Source organism: Gouania willdenowi, chromosome 4 (assembly GCF_900634775.1).
Source record: "Gouania willdenowi chromosome 4, fGouWil2.1, whole genome shotgun sequence".
Taxonomy (NCBI): domain Eukaryota; kingdom Metazoa; phylum Chordata; class Actinopteri; order Blenniiformes; family Gobiesocidae; genus Gouania; species Gouania willdenowi.
In genome coordinates, this window is record NC_041047.1 from 25,696,963 (window position 1) to 25,721,636 (window position 24,674).

At 37.7% G+C, this 24,674-nt stretch overlaps 2 protein-coding genes across 4 annotated transcripts; one reads left to right on the forward strand and one right to left on the reverse strand.

The window, feature by feature from the left end:
- Nucleotides 1–88: 88 nt before the first annotated feature.
- LOC114461400 (uncharacterized) lies at nt 89–8,246 on the reverse strand. 2 transcript variants are annotated; one of them, XM_028443403.1, is made up of 5 exons: nt 7,998–8,246; nt 5,634–5,975; nt 3,756–3,854; nt 2,865–2,941; nt 89–746 (listed from the first exon to the last, which is right to left on the reverse strand). In XM_028443403.1, exons 2-5 carry the CDS (start codon nt 5,924–5,926, stop codon nt 481–483), a joined length of 735 nt encoding a protein of 244 aa, XP_028299204.1. In that variant the 5' UTR covers nt 5,927–5,975; nt 7,998–8,246; the 3' UTR covers nt 89–480. The 2 variants fall into 2 exon arrangements, with proteins under 2 accessions (XP_028299204.1, XP_028299205.1); XM_028443404.1 differs by lacking the exon at nt 5,634–5,975.
- Nucleotides 8,247–9,982: 1,736 nt separating this feature from the next.
- On the forward strand, nt 9,983–22,677 carry ubxn6 (UBX domain protein 6). 2 transcript variants are annotated; one of them, XM_028443401.1, is made up of 11 exons: nt 9,983–10,202; nt 13,856–14,016; nt 15,003–15,067; nt 15,143–15,268; nt 15,471–15,568; nt 16,173–16,248; nt 16,329–16,413; nt 17,214–17,433; nt 18,972–19,102; nt 20,031–20,179; nt 21,219–22,677. In XM_028443401.1, the coding sequence occupies exons 1-11, from the start codon at nt 10,120–10,122 to the stop codon at nt 21,342–21,344; spliced, it is 1,320 nt and encodes a 439-aa protein (XP_028299202.1). In that variant the 5' UTR covers nt 9,983–10,119; the 3' UTR covers nt 21,345–22,677. The 2 variants fall into 2 exon arrangements, with proteins under 2 accessions (XP_028299202.1, XP_028299203.1); XM_028443402.1 differs by lacking the exon at nt 9,983–10,202 and adding an exon at nt 10,543–12,455.
- Nucleotides 22,678–24,674: the final 1,997 nt, after the last annotated feature.

Genomic DNA, 24,674 nt, shown 5'->3' on the forward strand with positions numbered 1-24,674 from the left:
AAAGTCAGAATTCAATCTTGCTCAGATTCCTGGGAAAAAGGGACAACTTTAAAATAAAAAGAAAAAAAGTCAGATTTACAAAAAAAAGTGAAGCTCTAGTTTATCTTTATTATTCACACACAGTGCAAACAAAGAGTTAAAATAAGGTCACAATAATTAAAAAAAAACTATTTATTTCTTCAAAAATATATATTTTTCAACTCCATTGAAGAATGTTCCCGTAGTGTGATATTCAGTTTGATTTCAGGTTCAAACTCTTCAATAAAGAGTTGTTAAGTTAGTTATTTCGTGAGGTGAAATGTTTCTTCTCTTTGGGTTTTTGGCCTTTTTTTCAGCAATGTAGGACTCCTACAAACAATTAATGTAGTAAACTAACTTAAAGTCTGCAAGAAGTTCCTGCCAACCATCACCACCTCCACCAACACTGACAGAGTCACTTTCCTGTCCATCAGTCTGTTGTTGTGTCTCTGTTTGTGCTGGTCATGATGTTTCTGTTTGTTGTTCATAGTTGTCCTCAGGTTCCTCTTTTTTTATCACATCAGCTGAGCTGCAGGTTTGAGGTTCTTCTTTGACGTTCACCTCAGTTAGCTGAGTTACAGGTTTCTCCTCGTCATCTTCACTCTTCACAACAACAGCGATGATATCCGACTGCTGCTGCCCACAAAGCTGGTTTCCTACTTTATTTTCCCAGAATTCCATCTGTTCCTTCTTTATGTCGAGATGCTCTGTGTTTCCAGAACTCGAACCTAATTCACAGAAAACAAAACATTGGGTTTAGGAAAAGCTTCCAGTTGAAAAAAAAAAAAAAACATTTGAACCACTGAGTCAGCCTTTGACCTTGCTGACAGACAGCAATGCTACAAGCTAAGCTAACTCAAACATGTGGGACAATCCTTTATACATCTGTAACAAGGGAAAGGAACAGATCTTTTTTAATATGTATGCAACATAGGATAGGAACAGATCTATTCTTTATAAGTCTAACAAAGGAGATGAGGAGTTGATTTAAAGCAGAACTAAGTAACTTGCACTTAGTGCTCCCCCTAAAGGTCCCTTTTGGTTCTGTCGTAAAAAGTCTGCACCCCCTGCCGCCTGGCCCACCCCACAGCTACATGAGCACCTTTGCTCTCCCAAGACAGTAGCAACCGATCACTGACAAATCCTAATACAACAGTGACACTAAGGGTGCTTTCACACATATAGTCCCATGTGACCATGTGAATAGTATGAGAAAAAGAAACAAGTCAAATAAATGAATGATGTGGGAGTAATACGGAAGGGAGTGTGGAAATGTGTGTGTGTGTGTTTGTGTGCTGGCAAAGCGACACTGAAAATGGATGGATGGATGGATGGATAAATAGATATTTGTGTGTGTGCTGCCTGATGGCGTGCTGGGTTGCGAGTGTGTGCACGCGTTTGTTGCTGTGACGACGTTACATGATTGCTGCTGAGCTGTCACTGCATGGAGTTGCTCCGTTCCTCTGACAAAGGTCTTCTCTGCCTTTTTTTTCTGGCTCCGCCATGATATAAGTTTCAGAAAAGTGAATTTGGAGACAACCGTGTGCAGCCACGAGGCTGGTCATAATCTAGCATTAGTTTGTATTGGGGTGACGTAAAGCAGTATGTCTTGCAAACGGTTTGGAGGCAGGAAAAGTTGCAAGTGCTGTTTTCAGGGGGGGGATGAAAGACCCCCCAATCACCCCATAACCACTTGTAATCCTTCTCATAGGGACTACGAGAAGGATTTATTAAGGTGAAAAAGTTACTTAGTTCTGCTTTAAGGACAAATTTCCTATTAAATATTGCGCTTTGTTTTTTATAATTATGTAAACATTTACTGACGTTTGCTAAAATATTAATAAATCTAAAAAACAACAGTAAATAAACTTCAATAAATTTATTTTGATTCTCTATTTGTTGTGTAAAATATCAAACATTTTCAGAATTGTTTCGTAAAAGATCTTCTAAATCCAAAGGTTGATCATTTCATAGACCTTAAACCTATTGAAGCAAGCTGCAGTCAATGTTTCTTTGCTTTTTTGGAACTTTTGAAGTGTGTTTTGTATCAGCAAACAGTATTAATACTAAATTAATGTTAATTAATACTCTTCCCCTGCTCAGCAAGGCTTATTCAAGACTACATTCAATTAAAACTTGTTAAACCATACAAGCTGTATTTATTAATAAAGTTGTTGGAGCTACTTTCTAGGTTTAAATAATTTAATATTTTACATTAAAGTGATTAATTGAGTTAATGTTTATTTAAATATAACTTGTTTTTTTTTGTGGGATTTATTTATTCTATAGTTTGCACTGGGTGAATTCTAAACGTTAAGCAGGTGATCCTTCGTTAACTGGGCAGGTACGTAGGAGGGGCGAGCATTGGGAAGGTGAATGGTTTTTTTTTTTAACCTGGACCTCGAATGTCAATGAGGAAAACACCAAGTTGTTGGCAATTTGTGAAAAGAATAAAATATTGCTTGGACGTTGATATTTTTGGTCCAGCGTAAAGTCAACTTTCTCTCTGCCCCATGAACATTGTTTTGCAATTTTTGCCGCAACAAAAGTCGCATCTTCCATCTTTGTTATTCATCTTAATTGTTGGAGACAATATATATCATTTTCCATACTACCAAATACGAAGATATAATAAGGCTCATTAATATTTTGTAACAGAAAAAATATCAAAAACTCTCACACTGTGGATTAATTTCTACACCTTGATCAGAATAAACAGCCCAACTTTTCCAACTAAATATCTCAGATAGAAGAGAATACTAAAACATATCTTTGCTGATTTATTTACTTGTTTTGCAAATGTTTTCAGACACAAACAACAGAATCTAGCAGTAAACAGTGCAGACCTGTAGAAGAGTTGGAGTGAACTTTGTGGTTGAAGGCAGCATCAGACGCTTCCTCCTCATCAGTGGTGTTGTGGTCTCTGGAAAAGAAAGACATACTCTTTAAAATTTTTTAGACAACCCCAGAAAAACACCCTGCTTTAATCTCTGATGCTTGATCTCAGAGAGGAAGGATTATGAAATTACTAAACAAATACTGGGCCACACAGACCAATAACAGGAAACTACGCATTCTGATTGATTTAGAAGTGGCTCTATGCAATACTGACAGAAAAATGACTACACCAGTGATCCTCATCTGCTATTGTTCTTCCACAGAGATCTAAGATGCCTTCGTCTGACAAGGCTGTTTGCTGACTCAGTGTTCTCTCTCTTTGAGATTCTTCTTGAAAACTCTAAAAAAAGAAGAAAAAAAATCCCCAGAGGAAAAATTGGACCTGATGTTACAGTTCAACTGGTAATTGCGTGTAGATTATTGTTAACGTGCTACTACTACTAGGTTATATCATATAACGTGCTAGATTATTTTCACATTTCTATTCAGGAAAAAAAGCTTTTTTGAAAAGAAAACAGAATCTCAGAAAGAATTATGAAGAAATTTCCAAACAGCGCCCCTTTAAATTTATAGCTGATAATGTTGGAGAGCTATCAAGATTTGAAAGTGCATCTCCTCTAAGCTCCACACCCTCCGCCGCCTCACATCAAGACACCGTCCAAACCCACAAACTTCACTGTGCATCAAAGTTGTTTTTTATTACATAATTCAAAATACCTCATTTCTCATTCAGCTGTAAGTAAACTATACTATTATAAAAATTAATTTAAAAAAAGCATATCCCACCAAAGACAGTGGTGGTCAAAGCCATGTTCATAACAGTAGCAAGTTAAACTCACCTGTCGATCAGAGACTCAGAAACAATAGTTGAAACATGTTGGGGAGGGGGTCTCTTCGATCTGTCTTTCGGCAACGTGGTTGATGGATTCTTCTCATAGCTACAAAATATACAGAAACAGAAATATGCTACATCACCACAGATGTAAAACATCCCAACCGTGATCATTCTTACATGTATACGTTTCCTCCATCACTCAACAATTACAACAAAGATTTCAGGCACTCAAACACATGCCCCGGTGCTGCTTTGTTTACATCAATAAACACAGCTGCAGACACAGACTCAGAATGTGATCAGGACCACATGAGCCTCTGTCAGCAATCAGTTTATCAAGACCTGTCATCAGCCGACCTTCAGGAGAACTGCAATCCAGCTATATACAAATGACAGCGCATTGCACAGTTAACCTCTGACTAAAGAGCCTTTTTAATGGCCTGGAGCATATTCTTCTTCTTTTGGCAAACAGATGGGATTCCTTTGGCATTATTTACTATTTCCATCCATCCTTTTGCCAGTATGTGCAGTTTACAGCTCAACAACTCCTTGTTATTTTACTGCTTGACTTCACTTTTTTTCCCCAATTTTTATTGACAAATATCAATAGTTTACAAATCAGTAAAACAACATAAAGGAGACAAGGAACAAAGTCAGGGAAAACATCACTAGTATAGCAGTAAATAATAAAGCAAATACAGGCATTGCATTATGTCACTTGGAGGTACAAGAAACAATTCTACACACAAAAGCAGAGTTCTTTCACCTTTTTTGTTTTTCATACCGTATTCATAGAATAATTAAACTCGATAAAGAAAAAAGAAAATTTGGAAGGGATTTTGAGAATTTTGATTTATAAATATGGAATTTTTCCATGAATATGATGAGACTAATGATGAAAGATAGATTTGTTATTACTATAGTGTTTTTGGTTGTGCTGTATACAAAACCCTTAACCACAATCCAGAATAATAATGTATATGGGCAGTGGTAAAACAAATGCAAAATTGTTTCAGCTTCATTGAAACAAAAAGTGCATTTATCAGTAGATTTGGAAATTAATATGTTACGGGGATAAATGTTATGGTTTTTTTTTTATGTACTTCACTGATTTTATTATGTATACAAAATTGGCAGCTTTTTCCCACTTTATATTTTTAAAATGTGAATTCCACATTAACATAAAAAAAATATTTATTTTTTTCAACGTGTTTATTATGACACTTACCAGTTATTTTTACACCCCTTGGCATAAAACAAGAATGTCTGAAAGAATAGCCTTTAAAATGTAATTAAACTCCTTACATGCTGTTTGAGTCCACTCAACAATGGCTGCACATAAACATTTTTTATTCTTGTTTTTCTATTTTATTGCACACAAATTAGCAATTACAGTATAGTGCACCATATTCTTGATACAAAAATGCACATCTATACAACAGAGAAATAATATGACACACAATAACTAAGAATAAACGGAAGTGAGAACTAAGAAAACGACAACTAAAAAAACAACCAAACAGCAGGAAAACATTGAGTGGTTTTCAGGTTATAAGTGTTTACAGACAGAAACCAGTAGAAAGAAGGCGCCGCATAATCACGTCACCACCAATCAGTAGCAGCTGTGGTTAAGGCGTCTATATACAAGCGGTAAAAGTGTTAACATGTGAATGTGAGCAGCTATGTGTGGACGCGTCACATGCATAACGCTAATGGAAGTATGTCGCCAGTTTAAACAGTCGCATCTTAAACAATTAACAAGTCAACACAGAAGCTAATGTTAGCATTGGGCTAATACGAGCCGCAGAAGAGGCAACAATGGGCAAACGTGACATATATCATGGTATTAACAAATGCCCCCAGAAGCAAAACAAATAGTCACCTGTCCAACAGAAAGTCGGCAACCTTTGCATCACTTTTAAGGCCCATTTGATCCCTCAATTGTCTCCACCGCTGAAAAGCTGCTCCGACGTTGACTCTGGTCTGTGCTCGAGCTTTCTCAAGAGCTCTTTTAGTCGCTGCCTTTTCTTCCACCGATTTTCTTTTCTTGGGTTTCTTAGCGGGACGAGCTGTCACAAGTAACGGTGGAATCGGTAGTTTTGGGGGCTTTTTTTCTTCTATTTCTTGTTTTACGGTGGTTAGCGTCCAGCGTAATGGTTGTATTTTTTCTGCCATCGCTGAATATTTACGGAAATGAGGGAGGGAGGAATGAGGGAGGCGTGGTCTGAAAGAGACATGAAGACATCTGATTGGTTCTTTTCATTCGGACCCAGAGCCGCATAGAGCGATGCGTCAACTCCGTTCACTCCAAGTAATCATATTGGATATTATTATAAGCGTTTCTAAGCCCATTAACGTGTAGTGTTTTTTAATGACCCCCCTTCTTTTTTTTTTTTAAAAAAAAAAGAAAATTCAAAGCAATACGTACTGTATATACAGAAGAGGATTACGGCCACTAAAAAAAAAAAAAAACAGGAAAAAAGAGAGCGCGAGTAGTGGAAGTAATCTTTTTTTTGTCTTAATTTTTTCACATCACTCCACCCCATAACTATGTCAAAAAATCAGATAAGCTAGCTTATACAGTGATGAATACAGATATTTAAAAAAAAAACAAAAAAAATTGAGAACAATTACAAAAGAAAGGTGCATTTCAGTTCAGGGTGATGGAATATGGAACAATCTAAAAGATGACATCAATTATCAAGCTCCCTTAAATACACAAACAACTTGACTCAAATAAATTGACAAAATAACAACAAAAACACAGACAAAGACTCCCACAAATCAAATCAAGTTTTAATTCTAATGTGCTCAACAACAACCAAAATTGACCAAAGCCCTGAACATGATAAAAAAAAATACAACTTAAAAACAGCATGATATATGATTAAAAACAGACCATTATCACATTTAAAACAAATGCCATAGAACTATGTACCAAATGCCTTTCTAAACAGGCGAGTCTTTAGCTTTGCTTTAAACAGGGGCAGGTCTTTGATGGCACGTAACTCAAACGGCAACAACTTCCAGAGTTTTGGACCTGCCACATCAAAAGCACAACAAAAAAATAAGAACAAATACACTGAAAATAACTCCAAAAACACATGAAAAATAAGGAAATACCAAATACAAAGAAAATGACTCCAAAAATCCACAAAATAACAACAAAAACAGAAAATAACCACATGAACAGATAAAATGACACAATTAAAAGCAAATTAAAATGCAATAATACTGTATATAATACATATTAACACATTTTTTAACCAAATTAATGTTGGCCATAACTACGTCAAAAAAGCAGGTAAGTTAACCGTTTACACAAATCATTAATACAAATTTACGTGAGGGGAAAAAAAACTATTTATGGAACTACATAACAAATATTGTATATACACATACATATGACGTGTACTGTATAAATATTGTCACATTTATTAAAACTAAGTGTTGTAGTATAATGATGAAGAGTTAATCTATGTGTGTTGTGAGTTTGATGACACTACAACATGTTATAGTACAGTTATTGCATATTTTAGTACTTATTTAATGAAAAAAAATCACAAAATTGTTATTAAAGCACATTTATTAAAACTAAGTGTTGTAGTATAATGATGAAGAGTCAATCTATGTGTGTTGTGAGTTTGATGACACTACAACATGTTATAGTACAGTTATTGCATATTTTAGTACTTATTTAATGAAAAAAAAATCACAAAATTGTTATTAAAGCACATTTATTAAAACTAAGTCTTGTAGTATAATGATGAAGAGTTAATCTATGTGTGTTGTGAGTTTGATAACACTACCACTTTCCTATATGAAGTTATTGGTTTTTATTTTTTGTATCTTTTTCCGGTGTTGCAATTTGCAGACGGTCCCTGCGCATTCCAGCCACAGTCGGCTCCGCGTAGAGGCCAATGCAAATTCCCAAGCGCGGAGGACGGCTTGTTTTGAGGAAAATTGAGGAAAATCCGGTTGGAGCTTGCAGTCCACCTTGCTGTGATTGCAACGAGATATCGGTTTTGTAAAAGCAATGTTCCGTTGATGAGTTATTGGTCCGGGAAAGCTGAATCTGTGAATATCTTTCTAACTTCACCTAACTCCCGGCTTCGCAGTAAGTATTACATTATATATCCACTTTTATGCCGATGTGTTTTATTTTCAGTCATCATTTACTTCGCTGCTTGAAAAAAATAATGACACAGACATATAACTGTATCCCATGATCCAATACTTAACTTACCAGTTTAATAATAAAGTTGAGAAAAGAGAATCGGTTTTACATCCCGCTTCTTCTTTCATCCGACGCCAACGAGCAAACTCCTTTCCAAGCTCGACTCTTGTTTTTCCTCGAGCATGATCCCTTTCGCGTTTTCTCTTTTTAGCCTCCTCAGAAGCAGTTTTAAACTTCATGCTTGCCTCGGCCATGAGCAGGAGTCGATCAGGTGAAAAAATAGTAGCAAGAGCTAGTGGTCTTCTTCTTCTTCTTCTTCTTCTTCTTCTTCTTCTTCTTCTTCTTCTGTGTTTTATGGCAGTTTGCTACCTATTCCAAGGAGCATTACCGCCACCTACTGGACTGGAATTGGAACGAGATAAGGCAGTTCTTCTTCTTATTATGTGGTTTATTGGTGGGTGGCACTCATCAGATAAAGTTGCATTTTCCGCCACCTACTGTATCGGAGTCTGAAGAAGCGATTTATCCTTTTCTTAACTCACATTAATTATTCTTAATAACACTATCTTAAAAATAAAAAACTATATTCTTCCCACAACTTCTGAATCTTTAAGGAATTTGATTACCCTTTTCATTTTAACTTTATTCAAAACATTACCCACACTAATCACCATCCCCTGACAATGTAAATCCTGAAGCATAATTTGTCTTTGTCTTGCATATCTAGTACATCTTAGAAGAACATGCTCCACATTCTCTTGGTCGTTGCAATGCTCACATAATCCTGTATCATGCTTTTTGATGAGATGTAAAGTGTTATTCAGCCTCGTATGTCCTATTCTCAATCTAGTAAAGATCCTCTCTTCCTTGTTACTTCCAGTGGTGCACCTCCTAGAACCCACTGTGCTCTGTATAGCGTTTAAATGTCTCCCTGTGTTTGATGAGTCCCAACACGCCTGCCATTCTCCCACGATATTCCTTTTAATAAATGACTTCGCCTCTGTCCTACTAAAAGGTATGTCCATACAAGGTTCATTTGAAGTAAGCGCTTGTTTTGCTCAAATTAGGCAGTTACATTCCAGTCTAGCCTAAATTCATCCTATTAACTTTGTTCTATGCAAAAACCTAAATAAATTCCTCACTATCTCCTTATCTTCTGCTCTAAGAATATTTAAAGACAGCCCTTGTTCTCTCAACTGACTCCTTCAATGTTCTTCTCTCCACCTCATATTGTTTACATTCCATCATAACATGTTGCACTGTCTCAAACATCCCACACTGTTCACATTTCCCATCTTTATGTTTTCCTATCTTATTACGTGTGAGCCTGTGGTCACGTGACTGCCATAAAGCGAAACATTCTCCAGGCATTCACCAGGTCACATGACCTGGTGAAAGACGGTCCGTCTCCTCCATCGGTATTTCAAGAGGGCAGCCCCACTCGGAGCACTGATACTGTCAAGTGCTGTCTATTGACCTGAGGAATCATTTAAAATAACTCGTGCGTCAACTCTTGAGGTCACAAAGTACGCAGTGTGCCTGTATTCATTTGGATTACCTTTTAGTCTTTGTTCCCACTTCTTCTGCCACAGTTTTTTTTTTATTCTCGCTTCACTTTCCTCTGTGTAGTGGAGCCGAGATTAAAATCTTTTTTTAAGGACATCCTTAGTTTGTTGACATGCTTTTTTTCTTTCTTTTAATCACTTCATGGGCAAGGACCCAGCAAATCTATTAGGCACATTTGGAGTCTTTTGAAAATATTAATAATTTCTACCATTAGATCCTATCCTTATTCAGCATACAACAGAACTTTGGACAGTTTTGTAGTGCTTCTGTTTTGCAATGTTTTCAATGACTTCAATACATTTTTAAGATCAATTTAAAAAGCTTTAAATTTTAGAAACATTTTTAAAATCCAAATTCATGTATAAAATGTTTGCCAAATATCATCAAATTATTACATAGAAACTCCCAATGATAGTTGGAACACAAACATCCGACTTGTTTTCAGGAGGACCAATAGACGGCGATTGATTCTTCTTCGTTGGTATCCTGCTGAGGTTAGCGTCCGGTCTATAGCTCTGTTATTAGCATCAGCTTGTTTTGGTGCTTTTTTTGTGACAACACCGTTAGCTTCGCACAGCTAGGTGCTCGCTGTCTCTTCTCTGTCCTTCTCCGATCGTCCAACACCATGAAGAAGTTCTTTGACGACATCAAGAAAGACATCAAATTCAAAACGGCAGGACCCGGGAAGAAATTGACGACAGACACCAGGTTAAACTTGTCTCTGCTGCTGCAGCGCTAACTGTAGCTAAGCACAGCTCAGCTAGCAGCTCTGTCTGTAATCCACTCAATCTCCTGTCATGTCATCTGTAGTTTACAAGATAAATGTGGGTGTGAGCAGTCAGTAATCCATGGAACTATCCTATTTACCTGCTGATGTAGAAAACACAGCCATCCTTTTTCTGTTGTTCATATTATGAAGCCTAATATAACACTACTAATGTAGTCTCAGTGCAAGGAATTAGGTAACAGGTTGCATATTAACAGAATGAACTGTGTTAAGTGAGTCAGAAATGGAAACGCAAATATGTTTTTTTTTTTTTTTTTTGTTGCTTTTTTAATATTGCCTAGGGCAGGGATCTGCAACCTTTACTCTCAAAGGAGCAATTTTGCCTCATCTCACCTGGATTAAAGTCCTCCTGGAGCCGGAAAAAAAACCTTCTCAATGAAGACAATACAGTGAATGAAATTCTATAGTGGGGTATATTTCAATGGCAGTGGCTCCTGTGCCTCTAACCACAGATATAATACGGTCAGTATAAAATACGTGTCAATTGACCGGTGTAGTGAAAAATCATCCAACGCTTAAAAGCCTCCTACAGACGCATGCGCACTAATAGCGTAGTAAACATTTACACGTATACGTACAATATTTTACTACCTTAAATTTTCCTACTATGATGAACCCTAATTCTAACCCAAACCCTAAAAATTAAAGGAAAGATAATTTTTTCAACATGACGGACGCGCATGCGCAATTCGCTAAGTGCGCATGCCCACTGTCTACCGTAGAAAACGCCCCTCATTGGGCAGTTTAAGTCACGTGATAGCTGCACCACGTGACTTGAAGTTCCGTCAGTTTTATTTTAGCTCATATTTATTTTTAGCAACCCCGCTAACCCTTTTATATCAGCTTTAACCCTAACACTAACCAAGGAAATACCCTAAAATGTTTATTATTTTTTTGTATATGTATTTTTAAAGGTGGAATTTTCTGTGTTAAATACATTAAAATGAAAAAACATATATGTCAAATGTGGGATTCAAACCCGCGGAAGGAAAAATCCTTGAGTCTTAGACCACTCGGCCATCCTGACATGGTGAAAACACAGGCACATTACGCTTATGTAGAAAAGATCTTCGTACGGATAGACTGCCGATGCATTACCTATTAGAAGACACTTCCTCGAAATCTGAATGTACAGAAACTACAATATTTTTACATTAAATTTGGACTCGTAATTAAAGACAGAAAGAAAGAAAGAAAGAAAGGGTGTTGTTTTGTTTTAAAGAGGTCGTTAAAGCTCAGTTTGGCCTAAGGTGGCAAAATTCAGGGAGATTTTGACTTTTTCGATAGGGATTATCAGGAAATTATGGGAATAAACGGGGAATATATGAAACTGAAGGTTGGCTCTTAACAGGGATGTTAAATATAGTTAAGGAAATATATTTTAATATTATCTTGACTCAAGAAACCATATTTCATACAAGTATATATAAATCACAACTGGCACACTGCCTACTGCAGGGATATTGAGGCCACGCCCCCTCCCCTGCACATAAGGCGTCAGGCAGATGAGTTATATTAAATATTTGACTAAACATTGATGTTTGTGCTTGGAGAGCAGTTGTTGTTTTCCGTGGCACTGTTTTTACCACTGAGATTTTCGATTATAAAGATATATAGTGGAAATCACATTTTTGACGATCAGGATCACATTACTCTCCATAGGACCTTAAAACAAGATGCTTACAAACAGGGCTTTAAAACAACACCCGCCAAATGCGGGTAAAAATTAACTTTGCGGGTAACATTGTAGCGGTACTAGCCATTTTGGCTGGTGAAGAATGAAACAAATAACACTGCGTCTGTTTGCATCGACAGGCTGTCGAAACGACGTTACAACATTGTTGCCAGATTGGGCTGTTTTCCGCTAAGAAATGTGAGGGTTTTTGTGAGTGTTTAGACTTTAAAACGTAGAATGTGTCTGGAAACCCTGCTGGTTGTTCTAATCCTACATTTCCCACGAACACTATGTCGTGACGTTTCATACAACAATTGGCTACGTGTTACGTTAGCGTGACTGTTATGGTTCGTTATCGAAGTCGCAATGTCGATGTAATTATTAGTTAGGAACAAACAAACACGTGGATATATTCATCGGCTGTTGAAAAACCTAAACTGCAAAAAAAAATGAAGGCTGCTGCCAACACAAGGGGAAAAAAAAAAGGCTCTAAAAAGAAGTTAGTACTTGATTACTTCTATTCTTTCTAACTTCAAAGAGTGTTCCAAGGATCCAATTTTCATCAGAGTTCAGTTTGTTTACTATGTTATGAGAATATACTTTATAAAAGGTTTACTTCTCCGACACATTCAAAGCTCCATAGTGCACCTTTTAGGCATTGTTACACTATTGTTTTTAAATTAAATGTATATATTTTTACCATTTTAATGTATTTCACCAATCAACTGAATTACAAACTAAAAAAAAAACATGAATGCTTAAATCTATTCTGTGGCTCATAATGTAGTTACTAGCCATGCTGGCTGGTGATCTGAAAAGTCAATTTAAAGCCCTGCTTATAAAACTTCAACAATTGTAAAGTTCTACTTACAAATAAATCTGTTGAAATGTTCCTTTAAAAAAAATAATAAATTAAAAAAAATAAAAAAAAAAATTAATGGATGCAACTGTTTGGATACGCTAGTTATTTAAAATCACTCCCAATTTCCAGTTAATGCCAATGCATATTTCTCACAAAGTGTTCCTATTTTTGAATATTCCCAAAATTCTTGATCTTAAGTTCCCGTGGAACTTTACCAGAAATCTTCCACCCAATTGCAACCTTAGTCTGGCTGCAATTATACTAGAGCTGGGCGATTTTGCCTAAAAAAAAAAAAAAAATATTTGATTTTTTTAAAGAAAATTTCAAGTTTCGATTCAGCTTTCAATTTTTTTTTTCAGTGCACTTAAAAATGACTGCAGACATCAGATATATTGTCAAAGGTGCAACTTTATTGCTGTGATTGTCCTCAAGAGTCATAATGCATAGAACAATCCCAAAATAAAAAGTAAATGAGGCTCTGTCTTTCAACAATTTCAAGTTTTAACCCAGGTTTAAGCAGAAGTGCAACAGCATCTTCACAGTAGCTTAAATTTTCTGATTAAAAAATCAGATAACTACATATTTTATAACATATAACATTACAGTTAAAAAAACAAAACAAAAAAACACTTCCCCAAGCACCTCACCTCACACATATAGCCTACTCAAAGGGTAAACAAAGAGGGAGCTGGCTATGATAACCCACAAGGACGGAATGCGAAAAAGGCTGAAAAAACTGTGGTGGGAAGAAGAAAAAAAAAATTGCAAAATAATTGTTTTTAACCACAAATTCGATAAATCGATTAAATCGATTTTTTTGCGCAGCCCTAAATGATACTATTTTTTGCTTGACTCTGGCCAGATTATGTTTACTAAATATAATTATTCAAAATTATCCCTGCTGGTGGGTGGGTGGGTGGGTGGGTGGGTGGGCGTGCGTGCGTGCGTGCGTGCGTGCGTGCGTGCATGCGTGCGTGCGTGCGTGCGTAGTGGAGGGGCATTGAAATTAAATGGTGTCTGCTTTTTAAACTCTGCAGTACCAAACCTGAGGCAGTGCAGAGCTCCGCCAGTGCTAAAGAAAACCACCATCGTCCTCCCACTGATGGTGCTCAGAAGGCTGGGGCGGCAGCTCTGGCTCGGGTTGAGAAACAGCAAAGGCCCAAGGTTTACACCTCCCAGGATGCCATCAGGAACCAGGGTGAGTCATTGCAGCACACCTTTGTTTAAACGTGTAACATTCTAGTTAGACTGATGGAAACATTAGATTGCTGGTATCAAACGTAGGCGTTACAATTCAACATGAATCAAGCTAATTGAGCCACTAAAGACCAAACCTGTGTTTGGTCTTTAGTGGCATATGTGTGTGAGACATTTGAAAGCCTGTATCATCTGTTCGGCTTTACACAATCAGCATTTTTGGGCCAATCACCGATCAGTGAGTTTGACAAAAACGATAACCGATCCGATCATATGAATTCAAGTTCCGACCAAATTCCTTTGGTACTACCTGATACAGATTCACGGGAAATCAAATTTTACTGTTTTTCGGGAGCCTTGTGTCTGTGAGGGAGTGGAAGAGTTGAAGAATTTCCATGCATGACTTGAACATAACGTGTGTACACGTGCGCGAAGTGAGGGAGCGTGTGAGACCAGTGCAGATCGATTATAAGCTGTATGTCGTTTTTAGCGATTGGCAAAATAAACGTTGCAGCTGTTGAATTAAACCGGAGGCTCATGTCATACTTAATGACTGCTGTGAAGCAAAGGAGCTAAAGCCAAAGCTGAGGATAGCTTCAATTACAGATGAGAGTTCTGAGAGTTGGCGATGAAGCTGTCGAGGTAGACCACACTGGAACTACGTGAAGCCTCCAAGCATACGCACATACACACGGGCTTCTGTGTCCACCACCGCCCTGAAACGGACAGAAGTTTCCGGTATTAAAGCAAAAGTAAACGGGAGCAAACAACTCTTCAATGTAAATAAAACGGATAAAACAATGCAAACCGAACATCTACCGAAAGTTTTATCACGACAATGACGTCATTGATCGGATCAGCGAATTAAGACATTACAGCCCATCACATTAATTGCATAAAATGCAAAATATCGGCCAATCCGATATAGCCGATCGATCAGATCTGTGAAAAGCCTTTCATCTGTAAATATGTGTGCTCGCCTTGCAGTGAAAAGACAACTGGAGGCAGAGGCAGCTGCAGTGGCTGAAAAGGAAAACCCCACCACATTTGAGGTCAGTGTGTGTTTGAATGACATGTTTGTTTCCCAGTGTTGGTTCAGAGCATCAGTGTTTCCTTCTCATTTGCAGGAATCCAACACGCTGAAAGACCCAGCCTGCCTCTCTGTGTCAGGTGTATACTTTACCTGTCCGCTAACCGGAGCCACGCTAACAAAGAGTGAGCGGGAAGTGCACATAAAAGAGGCCATTCTGATGGTACGTGTGAGGACCATCGGCCTGTATCAGTTTAATGTCACCAACATTAATGGCCACTGCTCTCGTTTTAAATCAAACCTGGAGTGAATTTTACTTGCAAGCCCTATTAAAGATCATATATGAAAGTAGAAGTTTTGTTAGGTTATATTGCGTAAGTGCGGCTTGTTTGTTGATGATACACTGGCTCTGTTTTCACTGGCAGCGGTTTGAGGAGGATCCAGTGGAGGCGTCCGTCATGATGATTCACACGTTTAACAAAGACAGAGAGAAAGTGAAGGCTGCTGTGGACATCATAAGCAAGTAAGACACAGGACAGTGATAATAAAACAGTTCTTTTGTTGTAAGCCAGGGGTGCCAAACTCTATTTAGTTCAGAGGCCAAATACGGAGCAGTTTATCTCAAGTGGGCCGCAGATTTTATGAAGGGAAAAAAGCTCAATTTCAACATTAATGTGCTTGTACTTCCATGTATAAATGATAAATAAAGGCACTGACACTATCCAAGCAGTAAATGACAGATATCAGTACCTGCAGGATCTTCACTTCAGAACTGTGATTTTGTAACAAATTTTTGTAGTAGAATTTGGGAGTAAATTGCAAGATTTCAGAAAAAGTGTATGTTCTTTCCACAATTTGCGATAAAATATGACTCTGGTGTGATGTAGGCACGGGAAGAACGTGAGCCCCTTCAAATATTGTGTAGTTTCATCAAATTTGGGATTTTAGAGTGTTTAAGAAATCTAAAACTGAATTATTTGGTATTTTGCACATGAATCATTGTTTTTAATTTCTCCACTCGGGCCAAATCAGTGGATCTATTCAGCCCCCGGACCTTGAATTTGACACGTGTTGTAAGATGTCTAGTTGTGGACCTTTTCTAATGTTTAATTTCTGATTTTTAACAGATATGTTGAAAATATATGCAAGAACCCCACAGAGGAGAAATACAGGAAGATCAAACTCAGCAACAAGGTGTTCCAGGTGTGTTCAAATCACCATCTGTTATTGGCTCATAGCAGATGTCATGAAATGCATAACAGCTTCTTTCTGTCGTCGTTTAGGAGAAAGTGCGCATTGTGGAAGGCAGCAGGGAGTTCCTGGAGGCGCTAGGCTTCATTAGCATCATGCTTCCTGTCGATGGCCAAGGTGAGATGTTTTTAGTTTTTATTTAAAACTGGATCCATTACTTGTATCTCTCAGTTTTTCAAAACTCACTGCACCAGGTTTGGGGCCAATCATAACTATAATTGCGTAATTCATAACAAACAGTTTTATGTGTTTTATTGTGCTCAATGTGTTGCTGTTGTGGTCGCGTCAAAAGAGGAATTTCTGTCACTGCTTCAGAACAGACAAGGCTATATATCTATCTATCTACCTAATTACGGTGTAATTGTAATTTTCAAAATCTGTTGCTGTCGTAACCTTAATTAAATGGTAATAGAGTTCAGATATTTGACATTGTAATTGTAATTGCCATGAAAATTCTTTCAAAATTGTCATATAAATTTAACGCAAAAACCGGGGAACAATGTTACAGTGACAGTTACAATATTAAAACTTACATTTTTGATGATTAGAAAGCCTAACAAGGTAAGCAATTGATAGGAAAGAAATTTAATGATAGATATTTGTTTTTAGCATATTTTACAGCTGTTTTAGGACTCGTTATCATAAGAGATGCTAACAGAAGAGGAAGGTTAACTTTTATTAGGTTATTTATTTCTAGCTCAGTAATTGATTCATTGTAAATTAACTTTAATAATTGAGAACATAATTGACTTTCTGAAGTTAAAAAAAATAATTGCAATTTAATTGTAAGTGTAAAAAATGCTGATTACTGTAATCATAATTGAATTGAAATTGAGCATAGATAATTGAAAACGTAATTGTAACTGAAAAATGGAATTGACCCCAACCCTGCGCTGCACATCTTTGGTTGATATCAGAGGAGGACGAGGAGTTCCTGGTGCTCACAGATGAAGGTGCTGACGCTCTGGAGCTGATGAAGGAGAGGAGGGATCGTCTCCTGAGGGGCGAGCCGGTCAGAGCTCAGCTAAACCGACAGCCACAAGCGTTCAGACCCTCCGCAAAAGCCCAGCACTTTGAGCTGCCGCCAGAGTTTTACAACCTGACTGCAGACGAGCTGAAGAAGGAGCAGCAGCAGAGGTATAGGTTGAAATACTGTCGTTCACTCTTTCTATGCTTTTAATTATGAGGGAGGAGAGATTTGTCTCAAAAATATTCACAAATAGATCCACAATTTTCACGTGTTTTTTAGATTTTCCCGTTTGTCAGATCCACAAATATATCCACAATTCACACATGTGTAAATTAATGTACCATAATTCCAGCAAGTTCATTTTGTCTTTTTTAAAAAAAAATATATATATATATATATGTTAAGGTTTTGTTTATTCAGACAAGGTTTTTTTATCAGGAAATTAAGTCTCCTGACATGTTTTGACTGTCAACTGCCAGTCTTCCTCAGAGGTGATTGCTTTGATGTATCCCTATGAGTTCTCTCATAAGGAAAGCATCAAAGCATCTTCTGATGTGTCCTTATGAACCTTTCTGGGCGTGGCCAACCTGAAAGTTCTGTCAGGCTGGCCACGCCCCCTGTTGCCTGATGTTCTCTGGAGATGAGTCCCTCATCCCTTTTAAATTTGTCGACTAAAAGTTTTCGTCATAACGAGACTGACTTATTATAAAAATCACGTTAACTAAAACGATATCAAAATATATTTGTGTTTTTGTCGACTATTAAAAACTAAACTATATTTTCGTGTAATGGGACGAAATCCAATCAAAACTCATGTGATCATGTGGTCTTACACATTGATGACATCAAATCTGTTTGCAAACATTAATGCTATCTTATATCAGGTTGATAAATGGTAATAGAATCTTTAAAAAATGCAAAAACTCTTGTACTTAATATTTTAGTCAACTGTATCTGTAACAGATTTAGTTGACTAAAACTGGATAAAACACTGATGTTTCTCCCTCTGAGTTCAATCAAGGCTCAACATTGTTCTTGGGTATTAAACAGCCATTTATTAACATGTCTTTTACGTGTAAAATTCCATGCTGTCAGAACTCATTGGCTGCATCAACTCCAAGGGAATAAAGCTGAAGTCTTCTTAAATGACAACTTTAAATGTCCTTTTATTAGCTTCTCTCAGACACTTCAAGTAGGTTCTCCATCACCTTGTGCTGCTCTGGAGTGCTACAGCTACTTATTACCACCAGCAACGCAATAAAGCAGGAGAAACAATCAGTTCTCCTCTTGTTTCTCTCTGTATCTTTATCTGATAAATGATCTACATCGACACAAATTAGCTGAATTATTACTTATTTATTTATTGAACATCTATCTGAAATATTAACGTGTATGAAACATTATCTTTTAACTGAACATGAAAACTATGAATTGCATTTTATGAGAGAATCTCTGACGGCAGCTATAACTGAAATAGTCCTGATGACTGACTTTGGACGAAAACTAAGTTGCATTTTAGTCAAAAGACTATGACTAAAACAAAAATAACACTGGTACAGACAGACCTTTTGTCCTGAAATTAAACTTTGGTATCTATTAACTATTAAAAAATGTGGTAATCGCCTGTGTTGTTTGATTTACTTCAGTGACTGCCCCTCAATTACGTTATTTGTGTGTGCGCGTGTGTTTGTGTGGGTGTTTTTAGAAGTGATCTGGTGGAGAAGAATGCCATGCTGCGCACTAAAGCCATGAGGGAAAGAGAGGAACAGCGGAACAGGAGGAAATACAACTACACACTGCTCAGGGTGCGACTGCCTGATGGAACCCTGCTCCAAGGTCAGCATCACTGGGTTTATCACTGACTGCACCAACTGTCTTTTAAAATGTACAGAACAAAACATAATGGCACGTTCACACCAAAGCGTCAATAGCATCAGGTTTACATAGACGATATATGGAAGACGCGCTTCTAGGGAGCGTCAGAGGTCCCGCTGTGCGTCCCGCGCCTCCTGTGCGGCGTGTCTTGAAGCTTGAGATTTCACGCTTTTGACATGCGTCCGGCGCCGCCGACGCTGGAGTTGGGATTGTTGAACTTTTTACCAATCAGGAGCTTTCCCCAACCGTGACGCATTCAGAATAAGGAAAAAAACACTAACTGGAGGCATAGAGCGCCTATAGTTGGTGTCCTGGAAGGAGATGCGAGCTCCAATGTGGGTCAGCAGCTCTGGTGAATCCAGAAACGGTGCCGGGGCGCAAATAAAACCAAGCCATTCCCTCGATAATGTCGAGCCGATGAACGGGGTTCTGAGGCGGCATGTTCAGGAAAGAACTCCTACCTTTATTCTCCATTCACCACACTTCTCTATAGCTCTCTAACATCACAGTGCACACACTGAGTCACACCAAAATACATCCCACTGGAACACAGCCTTCTCAACACATTGTTCCCCACCACTTCACAGTCACTTGGTGAATTATGAACGTAACTGATCGTCACAATATCATCCATTGAATGAACACCACCGGCAACAGAGAAGCCCCTCCCCTCGACACGCTCCCATCCCAATGTGTTTGGACGAGCATCTTCAACGCTGGTGTCAAGCGTCTGATTCAATGAGCACAAGTGTCCAACTACACGGACGATTTTGACGCCTGAAACGCATTTGGTGTGAACGCAGCATAAGAAGAAATAGGCTGGGACATGTGGCCTCTATGTGTAGCTAAATATGAATTCACAGAGAACATTGGATTCCTCTTTCTCCAGGGACCTTCTATGCCTGGGACCGGATGCCTGTGCTCTTCAGTTTTGTGAGAGAGTCGCTGGTGGACGGCTGGCAACCCTTTGAACTCATCGCTCCAGGAGGTCAAAAACTACAGGAGTCTGAAGAGGTGGCTCTCGCTGAGTGCAGCTTGGTAAGTGCAGTGTGATGAAGCCTGGATTGGGACGCATGTTGTTGTTTGTTGCCAAAAATGTTTTTAGGACCAGCAAACAGCTAAAAAGATTAAGAAACCAACAATCAATTCATTCTAGTAGCGTTAATTTTTGCCAATTTTTTAGGTTAAGGCAAAATAAATGTAGTTTGTGTGCACATCTCAAAGTCACGACCTGTGACCAAATCCAAATCAGATTATTTGCCATTAAATCTGTTTCGTCAGTGATTCGATTCTATCCATTCTGTACCAGAAAAACTCTCCACTAAACACTCATTTTCCTGTTTTAGATCAACCACAAGAATATTAATATTATCTTATTAGACATGGAGGCTGACTTTCTAGTACAAATTAGGCTTTTTTAAAACTATAACTATGATAGTCATTGGATGACTCTTACTAGACTAGTTAAAACTGAAATGAACTATAATTCAAATGCTGATAAATTTAAACTTTTCTGCTAACAATGTGATTTGATCAAACTTCTTTGTCAATGGGGCACCGATTGTAAAGTTGCGCTTGCTAAAAAACAGCAACATTTAGCAACAAACCACATTTGAAAAAAACGTATGTGTAAACGTACTTTTGACTAGATTTACAGAAATACCTTTTTCTTTTTTTCTTGTAAAAATATGTCAGTGGCATGTAGCTAAATATTTAGTTTCACCCGTGACTTAGATTTAGATTTATATTTAGATTTAGATTTAACATGTAACATTTAAGATTTACATTTGACATTTAGATTTAATATTTAGCATTGACATTATATTTTTAGAATAAAATTTATAAAATCACATTGCTGCAGATCTGGTCAAAACTAACATTTAAAAAAAAATCATACGTTTTTTTTTTAAATGTGGTTTGTTGTAAATGTTGTTTATTTTAGCATGGACAACTTGACAATCGACAGCCCATATTTGTCCAAACCACTAATACACTTTTGAAATCCTTTAGGAATGCATTCTTTCCCTGAGGTTGACATCTGTACCTCTCTCTCTCTCTCTCTGTGTGTGCGTCTCAGGTTCCTGCAGCACTGCTCACGTTCTCCTGGGATGCAGCTGTGCAGGCCGACATCGCAGCTGCAGGTCAAAAGAGTGAAGTGCTCCTCAACCCTAAGCTGCAGGAAAACATCCGGACCCTGAGCTGAGCTCTCCTCTCCTCGGCTGCATCTCTTCTTCACCCTTGGACCAGTGAGACCTGTTTTTTCATGAAGGCTAACTCCTACTAGCAGCAGTGATAGAAGACGGGGCTGATGCATCTGCAGGACAGAACAACAGGCTGTGCTGGTCGTCTACTAAAAGATTGTTGCAGCATGTTTAAACCTTGTTTTACTGTCATCTTTTTTCTTTTTTAAGAAGACAAACAGGCAGAGCAGTTTCTGCTGAGTCAGTAATTATCATAGCACCCATAATAGCTTTGATAATGTTGAAGGTTGCTTCTCGTCAGTGCACGGGCCTGAAGCATGTAAATGTCAGGATTACTTTTGTGTCTGCTCTGATTGGTTGTGATGTCAGTCTGGCTCCATTACTGTAAGCACACAAAAACAGCTGTGGCCTGTTTGCTATTACATTTTGAGTGTCATACTTCCACCCTGGAAAGTTCACTGCACAGGCTTTTACTTTGAAAAGTAAATTCACCATACTGGTTATTTCCTGCTTTTGCACCATATGATATAAAAGCAAATTTATAAAGTAGTAAAAGGAAGAAACAAATGTAATTTAGAGAAGCTGTAAACTTTAGTGTTTAACAACTAGGCTGTACACGTCTTTACAGTTTGAAACCTTGGTCCTTGGTAACAAACGTTACTCTTAACAATCCTGTGGTTGTTTCTGTCTGAACACATGACTGAATTCATGGATTTTGGACCGGAAGTTTAAGTCCAAATTTGAGAAGAGTTTAACAGGTGTTGGCATAACTAATACTAAAACTATTTTCTTGTATTTTGATAATTTTGTGCACTTTAAAGATATATATATATATATAAAAGTATAGACATGAAGATGTGCTGTTTTTCGATGAAGGATAAAAACAATTATTTGTTGTCCGTTTAATTCATGCTTTGTAACAGAGTATTAATATAATAATTGTTAAAATCTTGTAGTTGTTTTGACAGCACACTCTTGTTTCCATGTTGAGGGTTTTGATCCATAACTGTGCAGTGACAGACCTGTAGCCTACGTATAAACCATTTAATTAATCCTCCTTCCATTGCAGTCGAATTGACAACAGCATACCTCTCAGTGGTCGGTTTAATTTAACGTTTCAGTTGAACCCAAATGGGAAACTTTGGTATTTGACACATTAAATACACAAACTAGAGCTTCTGTTAGCAAGTTTCTGGCATTAGACGGTACTTGTATTGCCAGAAGTTTATTTTTCGGTCTGTGCTGTTACTCAGAAGTAATGCCATTCTTTATCTGTCCAATCATTCAACTGCTTTAAATTTTGCCAGAAATAAAAAACTGCTTCGCTACTTGAAACAAGTTTTTATATTTATTTTGTGTATTTTTATAAACACTCTAAATAGGTGAGCTGTGATTGCACATCAATGAGCTTAGTACTTTTTGGGGGTTTGTTACAAATCTATATTACCTCTTATCGAGCTAACTTCCAGGATTAAATCAGATTGTGCTGGACTACAAAACTCGCTTACATTTTACGGAGCTAAATCACCATGGAAACTTATGCTGAACGGCTAGCCTGCTCACGCGCGGTGTTGGTAACATTACCTTAAAAAAGTAATTAGTTATAGTTACTCACTACTTGTTCAAAAAAGTAACTGCGTTAGTAACTAAATAACTCCATAATAAAAGTAACTCATTACCAAGGAAAGTAACTATTTGCGTTACTGTTAAAAAAAAAAGTTGCTATATGTCAAAGAATTCACATTTTTTAGATGCCTGTGTCATGAGGTGCTTCATTAAATTTGAGTTACTTCACATACACGTTCTTGCCTCTGACCACAATTCATTTAAAGTAGTGTTTGTATCGTCACCTTAAAAATGTCAACTTCATCAGACTGCTCCACGCTCGCCATCACTGCTGCTTCATCCAATCTGCAGTGCGTGTGCTGGCACGTCGCCTTAGCCAATCATAATCGCTCACCTTGTTTTTAACCCGCCTCCTCTTGCTGGCACATGTCTAAAAAGCACTGGCACTGATTGGCTACCATGAAACATGAAGTCGCCTAAGCCAATCATAATCACTCACCTTGTTTTTAACCCACCTCCTCACAGCAGCTGAGTAAGAAGTCAGGGATGCTTTCCGATAACAGTTTATTCAATCAATGCATGTAACGCACCGCATTTAACGTTCAGTAACGATAACGGCGTATAAAGTAATTAGCTAGATTACCCCGTTACTGGAAAAACAAACGCCGTTATTCCAAACACTGCTCACGAGCAGGTTTTTCTCTGGCTAGGGTTTTAGCGAGTGCTAAAGTCCCGCCTTCTGACCAATCAGATCTCTTAAAAAAAGCGAGCTGTCCAATAAATGGTGAAGTGTGACACGTCACTGTGTGGATCTGACAGCTGAAAAGAGAGAATATTTAGACACTGATGACATCCTTTACTAGGGTTTTACTCCGGTTTTGTCCCGCTGTCCGGTAATCCCCACCAGTTGCGTTTTGAGTGCGTCACAATGCACTCCTGTTGGACGACTGTGACGTCACGAGACAGTTCTCACGATATTTACATAATCGCACAAGAACGCAGTTAAATGTGTTAGAAACGCAACAATAAACAGATAAACATTCCTAACAAAGGAGTAGAAGTTTGGACTCTCTGGATTTGTCATAGCCACATTTTTTTTTTTTTTTTTTAATTTCCCCCTGAGATTAATAAAGGAATTCTGATTCTTTAGCAACAGCCAACAAAGAGATAAAACTGCACCAGTAAAACAAACTAAATCAATGTTGCTGCAGTTACAGTATGAGGAAACAATACAGTGAATGAAATCAATAGAATAAGTCAGCAGATAAAGCCTGTATGCATCGGGCGCTTTCACACCGATTAATTAATTCATATATTCTGTGGTGATGCAAAGAGCCTCAATCCTGTAGATAATATAAGAAATATATTCCACCTTATGATGTAGACTGATCTGTATGAACACTGCATCAGAGCCACAGACAAGGTAAAAAGCTGATTCTGTTTATAATCTCACCAATTTAAATATTACCAGCACCAGATAACCAGCCTGTTGTGATCTAGGTTCGTAAAACAGCTCTATATACTCTATGGATTAATATGATTAGATACTGAGTAGTTTTATTCTTTTTTTTTTTTTTTTTAAAAAAATGGGGTCTGGGGGCCCACCCCCTTTTATGTAATTTCTAAATTTATCGGAACATAGTCATGTGATATATCGTTTAAAAGGCAATTCAACGTAGATTACAATTTCATTTGTTTTACTTGGTAGAACCAAGTCATTTCACTGAATTCTAGGGAACGTGGTACGTGCTACTTGGCACGGAGAC